The sequence below is a fragment of the Anabrus simplex genome, chromosome 1 (assembly GCF_040414725.1).
Source record: "Anabrus simplex isolate iqAnaSimp1 chromosome 1, ASM4041472v1, whole genome shotgun sequence".
NCBI lineage: Eukaryota > Metazoa > Arthropoda > Insecta > Orthoptera > Tettigoniidae > Anabrus > Anabrus simplex.
Window position 1 is genome coordinate 983,740,772 of NC_090265.1, and position 18,126 is coordinate 983,758,897.

The window sequence follows — 18,126 nt, forward strand, 5'->3', positions numbered from 1 at the left end:
ACTTTGTAAGATAAATTATACTTCATAGTTCTGTTTTCAAGTCGACTTTGCTGTACAGAGTTAAACCTCGATGGACTACAGGTATCTTATTGGACTTGAATGTAGCAAGAATGATTGCTGGTTCGAAGAAACTGGAAAATAGCGAAAATGTTTTAAACATTAGGATATACACATTTCTTATGGAGTGGTGACCAGGGTGCCGAAACTAAGTCTAGTATTATCTTTACTTACATCTGACAACTTCCTCTTTCTTCTTTTTACTTTTTTCAATCTGACATCCTTCGGTCGATTCAGTTCCCTTCCAACTTTAATCGTATTATGTTTGGCGAGGCTTTGGAAATCTTCCACTTTTATGCCCTCCATGCACTTCACTTTCTTTAGCCAATACCTTCAATACTTGAAGAGGAAGGAATATTCCTATCTCACCGATAACGCATGAATAATCACGTTTTAGCTTCTGCTTTAAGGATGACAGTCACTAGCACTATGTCCGCCTCCGCAGCGTAACGGTTAGTGTTATGCCGTCCTCGGGGGCCCGGGTTCGATTCCCGGTACTGCCAGAAATTTAAGAATGGCAGGAGGGCTGGTATGTGGTTGAAATGGTACATGCAGCTCACCTCCAATGGGGTGTGCCTGAAAAGAGCTGCACCACCTCGGAATGAGGACACGAGTTTAATTTTTAACTCGCACTATCACTGGAAGAATTTGGATGAAGCTGTACGTAGGAAAAGTGCAATAATGTGAGCCAAATGGGATAAGGTAGATTTCATAGGAGACTAACGCACTCGGCCATAGAAGATACAAGGAGGAATAGGAGACCTGGGAGACAACTTTTGTGATTTGGATACTGATCAACATGTATGCACAGTCCTGGCTGTGAATGCATTATGTAGAAGCGTAGTTCGATCATAGTGGCTTGAAGAGAATGCTGAAGTGTGTAAAGATTCATATATAACATCTCAAACTGCATTTTACTCGTTACACCTTGAAAATACTCAGAATATTTTCATAAAATAAAGATTTTTTCATTTCAGTACAAAGTTTATTACAAAGATCATAAGTCGTTTTCCAAAAATATATACACGAAAATATTATTTACAAATGTTATAATTTAAGCTAACTTAATAGTAAATAATACACAAACTATATTTTGTTTAATATATTAAACTTTCGAGGTATATAAAAGCATTAATAACTGTGTACAATGCAGAGAGCTCGCTAGTTAAATGACAAGAAGAGAATGCATCTAAATAATGAATACTGTTTTATCCATTGAGTGACTTCACGTTTGTACCCAAGCTCTATTGTTGATTGTTCTCCTACAAATTTAAAATATATATCGGTACTAGGAAGTTCATATTCAGTGAGTATGGTGGTAACGAAGTGTCGCTCACAGTAAATATTAGCACATTACTTTAGGTTTCAACCTTAGCTATTCTTTAGTAGTTTTGTTTGATACCGTGGTGCGTGGGTAGGTTTTCACAGTCTTTGAGTCATATTTTATAGAGCAACCCCGTTTGTGCGAGTCAAATCCGCACATTCTTTCTTTCCATTGCTAGACAGCATATAGTTACAGAAAAGTCCGAGGAAATTGATGCAGAAAATAAGCTCATCTACTAGAAAACTACAGACTACACTCGCGACGAATATCACTTCGAATCAACGACTAAGTGACTCAGTGAGGGACTATCTGTAAATAGTATACTGACTCTTGTTACCGGGCGAGTTGGCCGTGCGCGTAGAGGCGCGCGGCTGTGAGCTTGCATCCGGGAGATAGTAGGTTCGAATCCCACTATCGGCAGCCCTGAAAATGGTTTTCCGTGGTTTCCCATTTTCACACCAGGCAAATGCTGGGGCTGTACCTTAATGAAGGCCACGGCCGCTTCCTTTCAACTCCTAGGTCTTTCCTATCCCATCGTCGCCATAAGACCTATCTGTGTCGGCGCGACGTAAAGCCCCTAGCAAGAAGAAGACTCTTGTGAAAAGTTTGGATTCATCGATGTCTTCACAATATTTGTCTTAAACGGGCTCGTTCCTTATTTATAAACCGTACTATGTACTTATAAAAGCTCTTCCGCGCATGTTGGTCATGGACTTACAAGTCTATAACATGAACATTTATTTTCTTTAAAGTTGAATTTTTTGTAATTATAAGAACCTACAAATGGTACGGAGTCTACCTCCGTAGTGTAACGGTTAACACTATTAATAACACTATTAACTGCCGTCCTCAGGGGTCCGGGTTCGATTACCGGCACTTCCAGAAATATACTATAAGATTGGTAGGAGGGCTGGTATGTCGTTAAACAGGTACACAGAGCTCACCTCCATTGGGGCCGTAATTGAAAAGAACTACACAATGAATAGCTTTTTCTTTTTACACGAGTTATTGACATGTCCAAATTATTTTATCCAGTTTATATGAGGTACTTCTGAAGTCACTGGGGGTTAAGGTCGGTTGCCCTTCCTGAGGACATATTATATTTTAGGGAAAAAATTCCTATTTGTGATCCAATGGAACTCGTCGGCCGTGCAGGTAAAATTTCAGCAGTCCGACTACACTAATCACGCCCTTTAGTTCAAATATTTGAAAGAAGTATACGATTATCACATTTATTGTGTTCATGATACAATATTTTATTACCTGAAAGAAAGACAAATTTGTATAAGAAACTGATAGGACGATACTCTCTATGAACGAACAAATGTTATTGTTTCAAATATTTTATCTCTAGACTCCTTTTGCTTCCTAAGAGGGTGCAAAATTATCGCAGTAGGAGAAATAGCACTCTTGTTTTAAATTTAAATCCAGATCTTGGATTTTGTTAATGTCTCGTATTTATTCACATTACGATATGTTGGTGCGATTATTTTTATGACGCTGTAATATTAATTCCAAGATGAACATTACTGTTACAATTATTCGTCTAATTGATGGAAAAGGCCTCGCCCTATTGCCAGTAGGTCAGACCTGGTCTAGTAGCCTATAGGTCATGAAAAGGGTAAACTCCACATTTTCTTGATCTGATGTGAAAGTTCAGTGAGGTCAACGGTCGCCGACCTGCCTTTGCACCGGATAGAAACTATCTAGAATGTAAGCGACTGATTATACCGGGAGATACCTAGATAATGACTGCTACTTCTGAGGCTCGAACCTCAGTTTCTTCGAGAGTTAACGACTTACTCATTAAGCTGCCTCAACACACATTTTCAGCATGCCTGTGCTGAATTCATGCTGCTTCCAGTGAATATTGTAACTTACAATGAACCGTGCTACACTTACATTGATCCGCATAAATTTAGTACCGCCTCTTCAATGTACATACACCAGGCTTGCATAGTAATCAATAGAGTACCTCAAATATTTCAAGAGTTCTGAATGATCTGTAATTGTATCTACATATTTCCTTTACTCTTAAAACTATTTTAGAATTAAGTCAGAAAAATGTGAAACACCCTTTCGTATTAAAAACATCACAAGGGATCAAAGAACCTTCCCGAGGGGAAAGCCAAACATCATCGAATAGATCTCTGTAGGCATTTAGAAAGAGAAATAGTGATATTCTTGCAGAAGTTATTAATCTAACGAATGCATCGATGGTGCAGAATACAAAACTCAGATGTAAAGATAGTCAACTTTATAGGAGAGAGGGAAAGTCAATTTTAAATCGTGTACCACGGCATAGGAATGTATGTATGTATGTATGTATGAAGAATTATTGGGAAATAAATTTTAAAGGGTGTTTGCTCAACAGATAAGCGAAAATTTGTGAATATGCACTTAATGCAAAAATGTGAAATTTTGGCATGAAAGGTAGGCATTCTACATCATCGATACGTATACACGTTCAGAAAACGTGTTTGAGTCCAAGCTGAGTTTGACAAGCGAAGGAGTCTTTCCCTTCTTGTGGACTCTCATAACACGTATTTATGTTTGCAGCTCGCCTTTTACTGACAGGCTATAATGTTATCCCCATGAAGTGGTATTTAGCCACCAAGAAAAATGATTTCTTATTGTCAGCTGTAGGATCGAAGGGTGTGCAAAACAGGTCTGAGGCTTCATTAAAAGATACGACGTTGGTTGTAAGCAGGATCTGGGCTGATCTTCGGGAGATTCATTCATGGTCCATCAATCAACAAAAGCAATAATCTCTCATTAAAAGTTCAGACTATCACCACTTAGATTCTCCGGTCAAACGATTTCCATGTCTGTAAAATTCTGCACATTACTGGCATTGATCTATGAAGCTATTGCAGTGTTCCAATTCCATGTCTTCATAACATTTCTAAACATGGTATCGTTGAACCAGAACCAAGAAGAAGATGAATGTCGTTCTCTTGCTGAACTTTTGATTTTCAACGCCGAGGTTAATAGCAGCTTATTATTGGATGGTGATGTCCGAACAAGTTCGGAATGTCTCCTGTGGTCCACATCCTAGAGCCCCTGTGCCATCGTCACAAGTGCCCCATGAGTTCCCTGCGAAACATAATGTACGGTATTGTTATAAAGACACTAAATAAAAAGTAGAGTGCATTCCATTTCAACATTTCATTCAAGTTATATCAGAATATGCTGAATGTGGTGTTTGCTTAAATGTGCTTTGTTCAATCATAATTGTAAACGATACATTATTCATGCATTATTTAAAGTAAATTGTATATTACATAATTGATCAATGCTAGACCGATTATTTCGGTCTAATAATTTTCCGACACTGTCATAATGTCTTGGCCTCACATTCAGTGACTATATTTGTAAATGTGTATTCTTAGGTGCATTTAATCAGTAAAGAAATCACCTTCATGTACAGATAACTGATTATGTTACATCAGGTGCAAATTGCTTTTGCCATTTTGCTTAATGTGTAGACTCATTTTCACAACAATTACCTTCGACTCCTTGCGGGGCTCAGTTCCTGAAATGATCTCACTTAAATTAAAATGTAATTTATTAAAAATATACAGACAACCAGTTTGTTCTCTAAATGTTCTACTATCTACTGCATTAGAGGAATGACAGGGAGCTGTCTATCCGAGGCGGTAAGGATGCACTCGGTTCACCTGCAAAAGCAGGACGATTTGTTCTGGGTGTTTTCCTTCAAAAGAGTACCGTTGCGAAAATGCTGCAAACTTTGGGACCGAGCTCGATAGCTGCAGTCGCTTAAGTGCGGCCAGTATCCAGTATTCGGGAGATAGTAGGTTCGAACCCCACTATCGGCAGCCCTGAAGATGGTTTTCCGTGGTTTCCCATTTTCTCACCAGGTGAATGCTGGGGCTGTACCTTAATTAAGGCCACGGCCGCTTCCTTCCCACTCCTAGCCCTTTCCTGTCCCATCGTCGCCATAAGACCTATCTGTGTCGGCGCGACGTAAAGCAACTAGCAAGCAAACTTGGGGAAGACTTGGGAGTAAGGAGATGAGCTGCTCGATAAAGAGGTGTGTTCCCGTGTAGAGGTGGAGTGGTATAAGCTTGAGTGGAGCTTTCAAAGGCAAGAGAGATTATAATATGAAGATAAAATTGGAAATGAATAGAGCAAATTAGGGCAAATATTCATTTATATGAAGAGAAATTGAGGATTGGAATCATTTATCACAGGAAAAGTTCGTAAATTTCCAAGTTCTTTTAAATCATTTCAGGAAAGACTAGGTACACAACTGATCGGGAATTTGCCACCTGGGTGACAGCCCTAAATGCAGATCAATGATTGATTGATTGATTGATTGATTGATTGATTGAGCGTTTTTCGATTCCCCACCAGGGAATCAAAAGAGTTATATACGAGACTTCCACTTTTGGGAGTTAATTCATACGAATCCATTCCTCGACTTTGATGAATTTATATTACAAACACCAAGGCTTCCAAACAACTCATAGTATCGGTTTCTATCGGCAATTAGCTATTCCCATATTTCTAAAACAGAGATCATCCTGAGTGAAGTTTGTATTTAAAACATACATCTCTAACACTGAGACAAACGAAATCACATATTTCCGATGATATTGTTGGAAGAATATTATGCAGAACGCATAAAGATTCTATACAGTACAGATATATTTACCTAATCATCCTTAAGGATTCTTCAAGCTTGTAATAATTATTAATAGAACCAAATTATACGTTCACTCATAGACAAATGAAAGAACAGTTTTAGAAAAAGAAACCTCTTTAGGTCTAATCTAGTATGGCTCAATCCAACTCTCTGAGGAAACACAGAACATGCACTCTTGAACTATTTACCTGTGGTCCACGTCCATTGCAGCACACATTGCTTGCAGGTCAGTCCTTTCGGCAGCTTTAGTTTCGCTGAGAACTTGCCCGTGTCGTTTGAAGGTAGCTTGTACTTGGTCCCGTTGCCATCCGCCAGGAACAGAGTATACTTGGAGAAACATTCCTCTGTCTCTAGCTGCGATGAGTTGTTGAGTGGACATAGCCGGAACTGGAAGTAGCCCATGTGTTTGGCTGTGATCTGAGCTGTAGCAGTCATCACTTCTCCTTCCTTGTATCTAGAATATACCATCGGATTACAGAGATAGTGTTTATTCTAGGGACTAAGGATATTGCACCGGGCGGGTTGGCCGTGCGCGTAGAGGCGCGTGTCTGTGAGCTTGCATCCGGGAGATAGTAGGTTCGAATCCCACTATCGGCAGCCCTGAAAAATGGTTTTCCGTGGTTTCCCATTTTCACACCAGGCAAATGCTGGGGCTGTACCTTAATTAAGGCCACGGCCGCTTCCTTCCAACTCCTAGGCCTTTCCTATCCCATCGTCGCCATAAGACCTATCTGTGTCGGTGCGACGTAAAGCTCCTAGCAAAAAAAAAGATATTGCATTTATCACTTCTTATGTACTTTATGACTTTTAACATGAAAACAGAAAGCGAAACCGATTTTGACACAAACCATTAAGGCCCGTCGAGGTACGGGAGTTAAAGCTTCCAACCATATTCAGCACTTAATGGGATAGAGATACAGGGATCAGTTTTAGACTCGGCTGCTTTCAACTCGTGTTATTAACCAGGCACTCATTTATGTCGTTAGTCCAATGAACCCTAGGTCTTCAGAGGAAACAACCTTATTTCGAATTATCTCGGCTTCCTGATAGAGATCGAACCCACGTTCTTTCGTGTGTACCGAATATGTCTTTATCACCTTTACCTGGCTCCAATTAAGTGTCTTCATTGCTGAAAAAATATCATTCATGTATGGCAAACAGTTTACTGTGTAAGAAATCGTTATTTATAAATATTGTTGTTTTTTCTTTAGACATTGTTGAGTGAAAATTAAATTCATAATGAAGTACTGAAATTCTGCTGCTAAAACATCCAATGAAACATTCAAGCAAACGCTATAGGAGAATTACTTTGAACATTTTGGGATTGACATAAAGAATCACGTGTTTCAATTTGTGTAGCCGAATTCGTATTACCATATCGACAGCCTAGTTCTAATGCTACCTATCTGACAATGCTCTTCCTATCCATCATTTTACTGTACATAAGACCGATCACGCCTCCCAGTCACTTACGGATATGCAGTCCATCGAACAATTTTCGTTGTGTTCATTTTTACCGTACTGTGGGAATGTGTGTTTGTATGACGTATTTGCGCACTCCTACAGAATAATGTATTTAAGGTTCATTTTCGTTTACACTTCATATAGGAAAATGAGCACAATGGAAATTGTTCTCATGGACAGCATATTCATACGTGGCTAGGAGGCGTGACCAATCTTAAGGAAAAGAATTGATAGAAGCAGCATTATAATACCAATATAAATGGTCCGTTATTGGACATTATACATTTTCCAGCTAACACATTCCTGGTTGCCAGCGTTTCGCCCCAGTGTGCTAAGTTGGGCTCATCAGTTGGTAAATAGTCTACCAAGACGCATGGCTAGTGCATACTGCGTAACCTACTTGGAGCCACCGGCAGTGCCAATGCACTATGAGGGACTTTGTCTCATTACCAAAAACTGATGCCTGCTTGGCCATCAGATGGCATCAAGTAGCCTACGCAGTGGCCTCCACGGTATGCACTAGCCATGCGTCTTGGTAGGTGTGCTGGCAACAGGAGCGATATGTGTCAAAACATGTAGATCTGTCCAGTTTTACGGTCGGTTACCCTTCTTGAAAAGTCTATTTGGAGGTATGCATTCTTTACTACATGTTCCTGTGGTGGCTGGTGTTGTGATGTGTATTAAGACGAACACAAATATTCAGTCAAGTAACGAACGAGAGGAATTAACCAGATGCGCATAAAATTGCCGAACCGGCCAGGAATAGAATCAGTGCTGAACGAGAATTTGGACAATATTTACATGTTCAATTACGTATCGACGGCCTAGTTCTAGTACCACGTGTCTGACAATGCTGTTTCTGATGATACAGATGTTGATTCTCATAGGGAACCAGAACGTAATAAAAGTGGTAAACAAATAAAATAAATAAATAAATAAATAAATAAATAAATAAATAAATAAATAAATAAATAAATAAATAAATAAATAAATAAATAAATAAATAATTGAACATACCACGGTGGAGTGTTCAGAGAGTTCGACAGTCCGGCTTATTGGCTGAATGGTCAGCGTACTTGCCTTCAGTTCAGAGGCCCCGGGTTCGATTCCCGACTGTGCCGGACATTTTAACTATGTGTGGTTAATTGCTACGGTTTGAGGACTGAGTGTTTGTGTTTGTCCCAACACATTCCTCTTCATACCATATAACATACCACTATACCAACCAACACAGCAACACGCAATAGTTAATAGGTCTTCATCACTCCACATATTGTTGGCGTCGGGAAGGGCATCCTCCATATAACCGGGACAGATCCACTTGTGCGACACTGTTGACACCCGTTACCCCACAAGTGTGGAAAAAGCGGTAGAAGAAGGCATGGAGTCACCAGGATGTGAAAAAAGGTTTGGAGAAAGGAATAAAAAATTGAACATACAGTAGTACATTAATTATTTACACGCGATGATTCCGTCTGTATTGATAAACATGTGATCTCAAACTCTTTTGAGGGATATTTATACTAAATAATATTGAACAATTTATGTTAATAAGATAGTTCTTAAACATTTAACATCATTACATCATTTTAATGTTACTTAGGAGTGGTGTCACGCATTGTCGTGAACCATGGGACACTGTAATAACAGTGTATCAATATTTCGTGTACATGAAGGCGAAATGAGTGTCACCTCTGTTCATGAAGAACGCTTTAGAACAAAGAGAGGCGCCAGCGTGCATATGAATAGTTGGCACCTTGCAACTGGACATCCTATGCGTTGAAGTGCAGTAACAATAATTGAAACATGATTCGCGCTGCTAACTTTACACTGAACTTATTTTAGTAATTCAAATGCTCCTATTCTAAAACAATTCATATTGTTATAATACCGAGATTGCTCAAAATGTTATCACGTTATTTTCTCATTAAGAAGGCCATTTAGCAAAGATTAAGGCAATATTAAGGAATACACCAACTTTTGTACATATTTCGGAAATATCTGTGATTATTTATTAATGTAAATAATATCCGGTTCCATGGCTAAATGGTTAGCGTTCTGGCCTTTGGTCACAAGGGACCCGGGTTCGGTTCCCGGCAGGGTCTGGAATTTTAGCCAACATTCGTTAATTTCGCTGGTACAGGGCTGTGTGTATGTGCCGTTTTCATCATCATTTCATCCTCAGTACGACGCACAGGTTGCCTACGGACGTCAAATCAAAAGACCTGCACCTGGCGAGCCGAACATATTCTCCGACACTCCCGGCACTAAAAGCCATACGCCATTTCATTTCAATCTAAATACTCATTTAATTATTTGTTGCTGTTGTTTAATTTGCACAGTTTAATTATTTTGCATATATGGTAAGCTCCAAATAGAAAAATATTTTTCATTATTTCTTGATAGTGGTTTAGCGTCGCACGAACACATCGAAGGTTTTCGAAGAAGCAATGAAGAGAAAGGGCTAGGATTGGAAAAGTAGTGGCCATGGCCTCAAGTAAGATACATCCCCGGCATTTATCTAGTGTAAAAACGGGAAACGACGGAGAACGATCATCAGGGTTGTCGTCACGTCGGTGTGATTCGTACCCACTATTTTCCGAATTTTATTTGAATTAAATATAATTATTAAATTAGCTAATATAATTTATAAATTTATAATGCCCTTAACATCCAGCGCTACAACTGCCCACACTCAACTACCTACAGTAGTTTCTTTCTTCCTATCATTTTGTGAAGGCCAATTGACACCCGTTCTAGCACGATATTCAAGAAACTGCCCTTCCCTACTTCGGAACGAACATGTGTGTGGTTGTCAAAAAAGACAAGCCACTATTGCAACATTTTTAAGCACAAATTTTGGAAAGAATGGAAACTTAAATCACAACTCCGAGAAGGAAGTTAAAGAAACAGCGGTAGGCCTATAATATTGATTAATTCTACGAGGGCGCAAGAAGGCGTTTTATCTGCGGCTGTTGTTGGATAAGTATCCTTCACTCGTAAATATTTACCACAACACAGGATATTTGTTGTGCTAGCCGCAAATAGAACTAACTTTCTTCATTAATTAATACAAAGAGGCACTGAAACCGTTCATTTCTGCGTGTGTTTCAGTAATGCCCTGGATTCCGTAATAACCAAATTCATGAATGCAAATTACCAATGGAAGATAAGATATTTGCTTTTACCGCCGTAAAGTTTTTGGGAAATTCAAAGAAGAAGAAATTCATCCATTTAATATCATCTAAGCGTTAAGGATGGTTATAATGATAAGTAATAAAAGTAAAACTATCTCTAGTGAACATGTGCATTATATTATTATTATTATTATTATTATTATTATTATTATTATTATTTTCTTCCACTTATCCCCATACCCTGATGGGGTCGCGGGTGCGAACTGTGTAGCACATGTGGACTTGACCCGGTTTTATGGATGGATGCCCTTCCTGACACCAACACTATGTGGAGGGACGTTTTCGCTAGTGTTTCTGTGGTGGTTGGTAGGGTGATTTCCCCGAGTCGGAGGAATTAACTGGGCGCGAATAAATTCCCCGACCCCTTCGAGAATCGAATCCGGTACACTCAGAATCAACGGTCCAAACGTTGACCATTTGGCCAAAGAGCCAGGCATTATTATTATTATTATTATTATTATTATTATTATTATTATTATTATTATTATTATTATTATTATTATTATTATTAACTGAGAAGTGTCTGTGATACGTATTCTGGGCAAGATGTACTTACACCCCAGAGATTATCCCTTTGCCGTAAGTTCCTCCGTTCTCTTGAGATCGTGGTCGAGGCAGAGAGTAGTTATCACCACACTCCCCACATTTTCCATCGTTCTGGAACCATTGAACCTGAAACAGAATACAGCATTGGTATTAACCTATAGTGAATCATCGGTCTGATGAATTTAGCTTCCCCATTCACGTTCCCTGAATCATAGTTCACGGTCTTATTGGCTGGATTGCCAGTCTATATAGGTTGGTTTGATGCAACATTCCACGTCACTCTATTCTGTGATAACGTCTACAATAATCTGTTTGTCTTGATTTCCTACTATACTTCCTACACTTCCTCTAAAACCAAATGAACATGTCCCGAGTGTTTCAAGTTATGTCCTGTAAATCTATCTTTTCCTCTGGTCTGATTTAGTATCTTGATTTTTGTATCAGAGTATTTCTTTGTTGCGACACCTCGTAATCTGCAGGCCTTCGGGCTGAGCAGCGATCGCTTGGTGGGCCAAGGCCTTTCGGGACTGTTGCTCCATGGCGTTTGTTTGTTTGTTTTTTATGTCTTTGTTGAAGAATGCACAGCTCACATGAATAAGGAATAGTATATTTAGTTTGCTCACTAATGAACACATTTTTACATTAAAGCTGATCTCAGTGGCGTAGCGTGTTACTAGTTGTCCTCCTGTTTCCAAACCTAGCAGAAGTTGGCGATATCTGGGTTGGTTTAAATGCGCCTCAAGGAATTTATAAGTGACAAAATTCCGATATTCTGGTATCTCTTAAAATTGACATTATTCCAAGGGATGATATTGCGATTATTATTATTATTATTATTATTATTATTATTATTATTATTATTATTATTATTATTATTCGTTTTTCTTTCCATATTATAACATTTTTGGACCGTAAGGAAAATTACAAGACGATGTGTACCATCGTAAACAATGTAAGAAACTTCATGATTTGGTGGAAATAACTGAATAATTTATAACATTATATGAATGTGATAGCAGTTTAAGTGGCAATATTAGTTTAGAAGTAAGTTAAGTAATGCTATGGAACAACTTAGGGTTTATTTTGAACCTTGTCAAACAGAAAGTTCATTAGAAAATGTATAGCCCTTATTTTCCATGTCTTCCAACACTAATTTCAGACCTCACTTCGTTATTTCAGCAATGATTTTAGTCTCTATTTTCAGTTGTAGGAGTACAAATGGTGAGCTGTCCAAGGTAATGGTTTTCTTCTACGATTGTACTTCATTTAATATTTCCTTTAACTTTATCTTCGAAAAATAATTGTATTGTACTTCTGTCCTACTTACTTTGCTTATTCCTGATTTTGTAGTCCATTCTACTACTGCAACAGGAAAATAGCTTGTGGTGTAAACAGGCACTTACAGGGAAGGATTAATGTCGGAGATAATGGGGTGGTACATAGTGCCTTATTTAAAATTTCTCTTTGACTATGTCATAAATAATAGTGTAATACCAAAAGAATGGAAGGAATCTATAATAATACCAATTTATAAAGGAAAGGGTGATAAAAGGAAACCAGAGAACTACAGACCAATCAGCCTGACCAGTATAGTTTGTAAAATACTGGACAGTTTAATAGCAAAGTACATCAGAGGGATATGTGATGATAAAAATTGGTTCATGAGGAGCAAGTATGGATTTAGAAAGAAATTTTCTTGTGAGGCACACCTGGTGGGATTTCAGCAGGACATATCAGATCAGTTGGATTCAGGAGGCCAGTTAGATTGCATAGCCATAGATCTTTCCAAAGCCTTTGGTAGAGTGGAACATGGAATATTATTAAAGAAATTGGAGGGAATAGGATTGGACGTAAGGGTTACACATTGGATAAGAACATTTCTAAATTCAAGGGTTCAGAAAATCAAAGTAGGAAATAATATATCCCAGGAAGAGAAAGTTTGGAAGGGAATCGCACAGGGTAGTATAATCGGTCCGTTACTTTTTTTAATATACACAAAAGATTTAGGGAACAATATAACATCAAAAATAAGATTGTATGCAGATGATATAATTGTTTATAGGGAAATAAATAACATTGAGGATAGTTCAGAATTACAAAGGGACCTTGAAAGTATCCAACAATGGGTTGAAGAAAATAATATGAAGGTTAATGGAGACAAATCAACTGTTACAACATTTACAAACAAGAGCTTTAAAACTGAATTTGAATATACTTTGGATGAGGTAGTTATCCCAAAAGATGGCAAGTGCAAATACTTAGGTGTGAGATTTGAAAGTAATTTGCAGTGGAAGGGTCATGTTGATGACATTGTTGGGAAAGCATACAGATCGTTACATGTCATAATGAGGCTACTTAAAGGATGCAATAAAGAATTAAAAGAAAAAAAGTTACTTAAGTATGGTTCGTCCATTATTGGAATATGCAAACAGTGTTTGGGATCCTCACCAAGAATACCTAATAAAAGAAATAGATAGTGTGCAGAGGAAAGCAGCAAGATTTGTAACAGGGGATTTCAGGAGAAACAGTAGTGTATCAGAAATGTTAGAGGAACTTGGGTGGGAAACTTTAAGTAAGAGAAGGGAGAAAACTAGACTTATAGGATTATATAGAGCCTATACAGGAGAAGAAGCATGGGGAGAAATCCGTGAGAGGCTTCAGTTGGAAAATAATTATATTGGCAGAACTGACCACAAACATAAGATCAGAAGGAATTTTAGCAGAAACGACTGGGGTAAATTTTCATTCATTGGGAAGGGCGTGAAGGAGTGGAACAGTTTATCAGGGGTAGTGTTTGATCCTTTTCCAAAATCTGTACAGGTATTCAAGAAGAGAATAAACAGCAACAGGGAAAATAAATGAATTGTTAGAGGGCATTCGACCAGTGCAGGCTATTGTAAATAAAAAATGTGTGTTAAAAAAATAATTCCATCCCCTGGTCCATGGAGTTTGGACAGCCAAAGTAGGGGACTGCCTGTTGGGGTGAAGTACAGTGGGGACTTCGAGGGCCCTGGGACCGCTACGGTAGCTGTGAAGGCCCTTCAGGAACTCTGAAAAGTGGTGGCAAAAGGAGGCTCTGGTTAAGACGCAGCAGGTCGTTGTGCTACTTAGGTTCCAAAATGGGTAAAAAAAAAAAAAGTAAATAAATGCAATGTAAATTTTAATCTTATACCAGTTGCATAGTATTATTTGAAGTAATTCCACATACTGTATATGAGTTGACTATGTTTGTAAGTATAGGAGATATTATAAGTAGAATTTTGTAAACAATATAAATTTATTAAGGATGATCTGTTTGTTTAATAGAAAAAAATTGTTGGCATAAATTGTATATTATTGTATTCTAGAAAAAAATTTCTTCTCTTGTTAATTTAAAATTTAGTGCTTGACAATAATGTATTTTAGTGTACCATTTGCCACCGAGGTAGACACCTCATTTGCAAATAAAGAGATTTTGATTTGATTTGATTTGATTTGATTTGATTTGATTTGATTTGATAACTTTGAGTATTTGTACGAATTACATGGATTTTGAGCTGGAACTTACAAAGTTCAGTAGAGAATTTCCATTGGCACATGTAATACTTTCTAATGAAAGGTGAAATCCAGAAAACACAAATTGTGCAGTTTCTAGCAAAGCTGGCGTAAAAGCGAATGTTAGTAAAGAAAGTGAATTGATACACATTCCCAAAAATTTTCCACAAGACGTCTTTATTTAAACACGATTATGCTGCGACTTTATATCCAATGGTGGGAGTTGTCAAAGTATGCATAAGAACAACGTACTATTTAAAAATCCTACAAAATAAGTTTGGATGACTCTTCTTGCTCCTGCTATAAATAATGTAGTCTAGTGACACATCTACTGTGTAGAATATCAAGGAATGAGGGAAGAAGCTGACGGACTTGATTAAAATCGGGCCGCAGCTGGTGATGATTTCAGTTGGGTGCGGATACTCGAAAATATGGTAAAGTAAACTTCTGATTATATGTGTTTTTCGAGAGGACAGAGTTCGAAATAAAAAGAGGCAGACGCTCCTAATTTCAGGTAATCAAAGCATGCATCGTTAACGCATAAACCACTTAAAAATCATCTCAGATTACAGAAGCACCTCAAGTATATCGCTAGGCAACACCCCCCCCCCCCCAATCCCATTATTTTAAATGTTTTTATCGACCAGGGCTGATCCCATAAATTACTAAAATAATTACAGTTGAACAGCCCTAAAAATGTCTGAAAAAACAATATTCTTAATTATTTTTGGGAATGTTTATCAATTAACTTTCTTTACTAATATTCGCTTTTAAGCCAGCTTTGCTAGAAACTGCATAGTTTGTGTTTTCTGAAGTTAGCAGTCCTACAGCACTGCAAGTTCCCAATTGTCTCTATGCCTAGCCGAAGGAACAATGGCTTCGTTAGTATTGTCCCAGGTGTTACCACTGCAGGAAATCCAGAGAGAGATCATGATATCACTCAGTCGACCAAGGTAGTCTCCCACACATTAGAATGAAGCTCCGTCACAAATAAGTACTATGTGTTTAACGTTCTTTATGAATTGATGATTTTAAGAGATGTCGCGAAGTCAAAACTTTTATCCCATAGAAGATTTTTAATGTTCCAGAAACCGACGACACTGAGTTGATGCTTTAAACACTCTTAAATAACACTGACCTCAGTCAGGATCAAATTTGCCATTTTGGGAACAGAGGGACAACTAACAAACTGCGTCGCTGTTGCTTAAATTATTGAGGCAATTTCTACAGTTGATTGCGGATGGTACAATGCTCTTTATTAAATATCAGTTGTGTTGTAACTTACATATCGGCCACCGCAGAACTGCTGGTTGTCGTTGTAGTTCACTGGGGTGTTATAGCCAAAGCGCCACAGAGACCCGCGATTTGGTGGGTTGTACAGATAGCCATGCCCATACACAGTGGCAAGTAGAGTCGATATCACCACGAAAACAATCTGAGAAGTCATGTTTAGTAACTATATGTCAGAACCAACGAACTGGGGAGTTTTATATAGACTTTATCAGCATCGTCCGTTTATCGCCAGAATGTGCTAATAGCAGGTACTTGTGTAGATGTTATCATTGTTCACACTAATGGTTAGGAAATGGGGCTATTTGGTGACTAACGTGGCCAAGTTTTCCGAACTTCCCACTGGATAACGTCAGAGAAACTGAGTAAGACGAGATTACGTGCGAACTATATGCTTGTAAACAAACGACTTGTTCCTAAAGAAACATATCACAATCGGTTAACGCCAAAGATAAACGAACGATATTCAGTGAAATAAGATCTTATCACAATCATTTACGTTAATACGAGAAACACCAGAGACGTAATACAGGGAGATGTAACCGGTATTCTTAGAAATGATCAGATTAAAAAGTAATATTTGTCATAACCATCAACTTACAAAATAATGACACTCCTGTTGATAAGTATTATTTTCCTAAACTAATGATGATGGGAGAAGTTTTGTTAAAGAGAAAACATTTAGATTATCAACACTTCCGCCGTTTCTTATAGGCTCTTCAGATGCCTTAAGCCAGCATTGTAGGTTTTGGTCACGTAGTTGTTAGGTAGAATTCACGAGTGGGTTTGAACCCCATTTACGGTGGCCCTGAAGATGATTTTCTTCCTTCCTAATCCCAGCCCTGTCCTATCCCATCGTCGTCATGAGACCTGTTTGTCTGGTGGTGGTAGTGGTGATGATTATTGTTTTAAGAGAAAGTACAACTAGGCAACCATCCCGGTGAGACGTAAAGCAAATAGAGAAAATGACAGCGTAGTGAAAAATGACCACTGGTGGTGTTTTCACTCTCTCTTTGCCACAATCCTATGCCCCGAGCTTGAAACTCAGACCTCTTGCTACGCCAGTTGTAAGACGGCAACATGTGGCAGTTGGTACTGCGTGAATAATAGCTTGAGTCTTAGTATGTGGATATAAACCAAACGGAATCTATTACTTCGCGTGAAAAATAAAATAAAATAAAATAAGATCTAAGTGGGAGAATTTGCTCCCGTGCACCGTTGTAAAGAATAATATACAATGTTTAGTGTAATAGAATTAAAATAGAAGTGAACAGTGCTCTTAACGCCAATAGTCTAGTTAGTGCCTCTAATTTTTCGAATAATAACCTAGAGACTTATATTTCGTCTCATTGTGTCCACAAACAAGGTATAATTCGATCAGTCGAAGCGAGCCTTAAAGAGGACGAAATTCGTGAAGTAGCAGTTTCTGAATACAGTATATTATAAGCGTGCCGATTTCTTAAACAAGACTCTCATTCGACTCCAGACCGGTGTACTGACATTCGATTTCCAAATTCTCCCATAACACATATATATTCATTGCATGCGATGTGAGGTATCCCCTTACGTTCCTACCTTGAGGATTTGTTCAAATTGCCAACCTCATGGCCACATCAGGACTCAATGCCGCAGTGGAAGAAGGGGCATTCGTTGCGGTGGAGCCCACTCTCTACAGGAATGTCATGAAATGCCTTCACTGCCACGGACAACATTTAGCTACTGACAAGCAATGCCCGGAATACCAACGCCGGTAACGTACAGCGGAGTTCGCGGTGCAGAATAACACATCCTTCAAGGACGCGCGGGCTTCTTTAGAATGGAACTCTCACTAAGCGATGATTGGAGGCACCCAAGACATGCCTCCACGAAAATTTATTCCCACACATAAGAATATTATTCCCCCGATATCAACACAGAAGACATTTTTCCTTCTCTGCGCACCGAGGTAGTTACCCCTCCTTCCTCTCCACAACAACCAATCAATAATCTATCAATGAGACATGAAAATATCCCCGAAAATATACGACACCTACAGCGACTAATCC

The 18,126-nt window shown here is 38.5% G+C and overlaps 1 protein-coding gene across 1 annotated transcript; it reads right to left on the reverse strand.

Annotated features, from left to right (window-relative positions):
* Positions 1-848: 848 nt before the first annotated feature.
* On the reverse strand, positions 849-16,239 carry LOC136857846 (uncharacterized). The gene is made up of 4 exons (XM_067136825.2): positions 16,077-16,239; positions 11,268-11,383; positions 6,239-6,504; positions 849-4,477 (listed from the first exon to the last, which is right to left on the reverse strand). The coding sequence occupies exons 1-4, from the start codon at positions 16,236-16,238 to the stop codon at positions 4,383-4,385; spliced, it is 639 nt and encodes a 212-aa protein (XP_066992926.2). The 5' UTR covers position 16,239; the 3' UTR covers positions 849-4,382.
* Between the last annotated feature and the right edge of the window lie 1,887 nt (positions 16,240-18,126).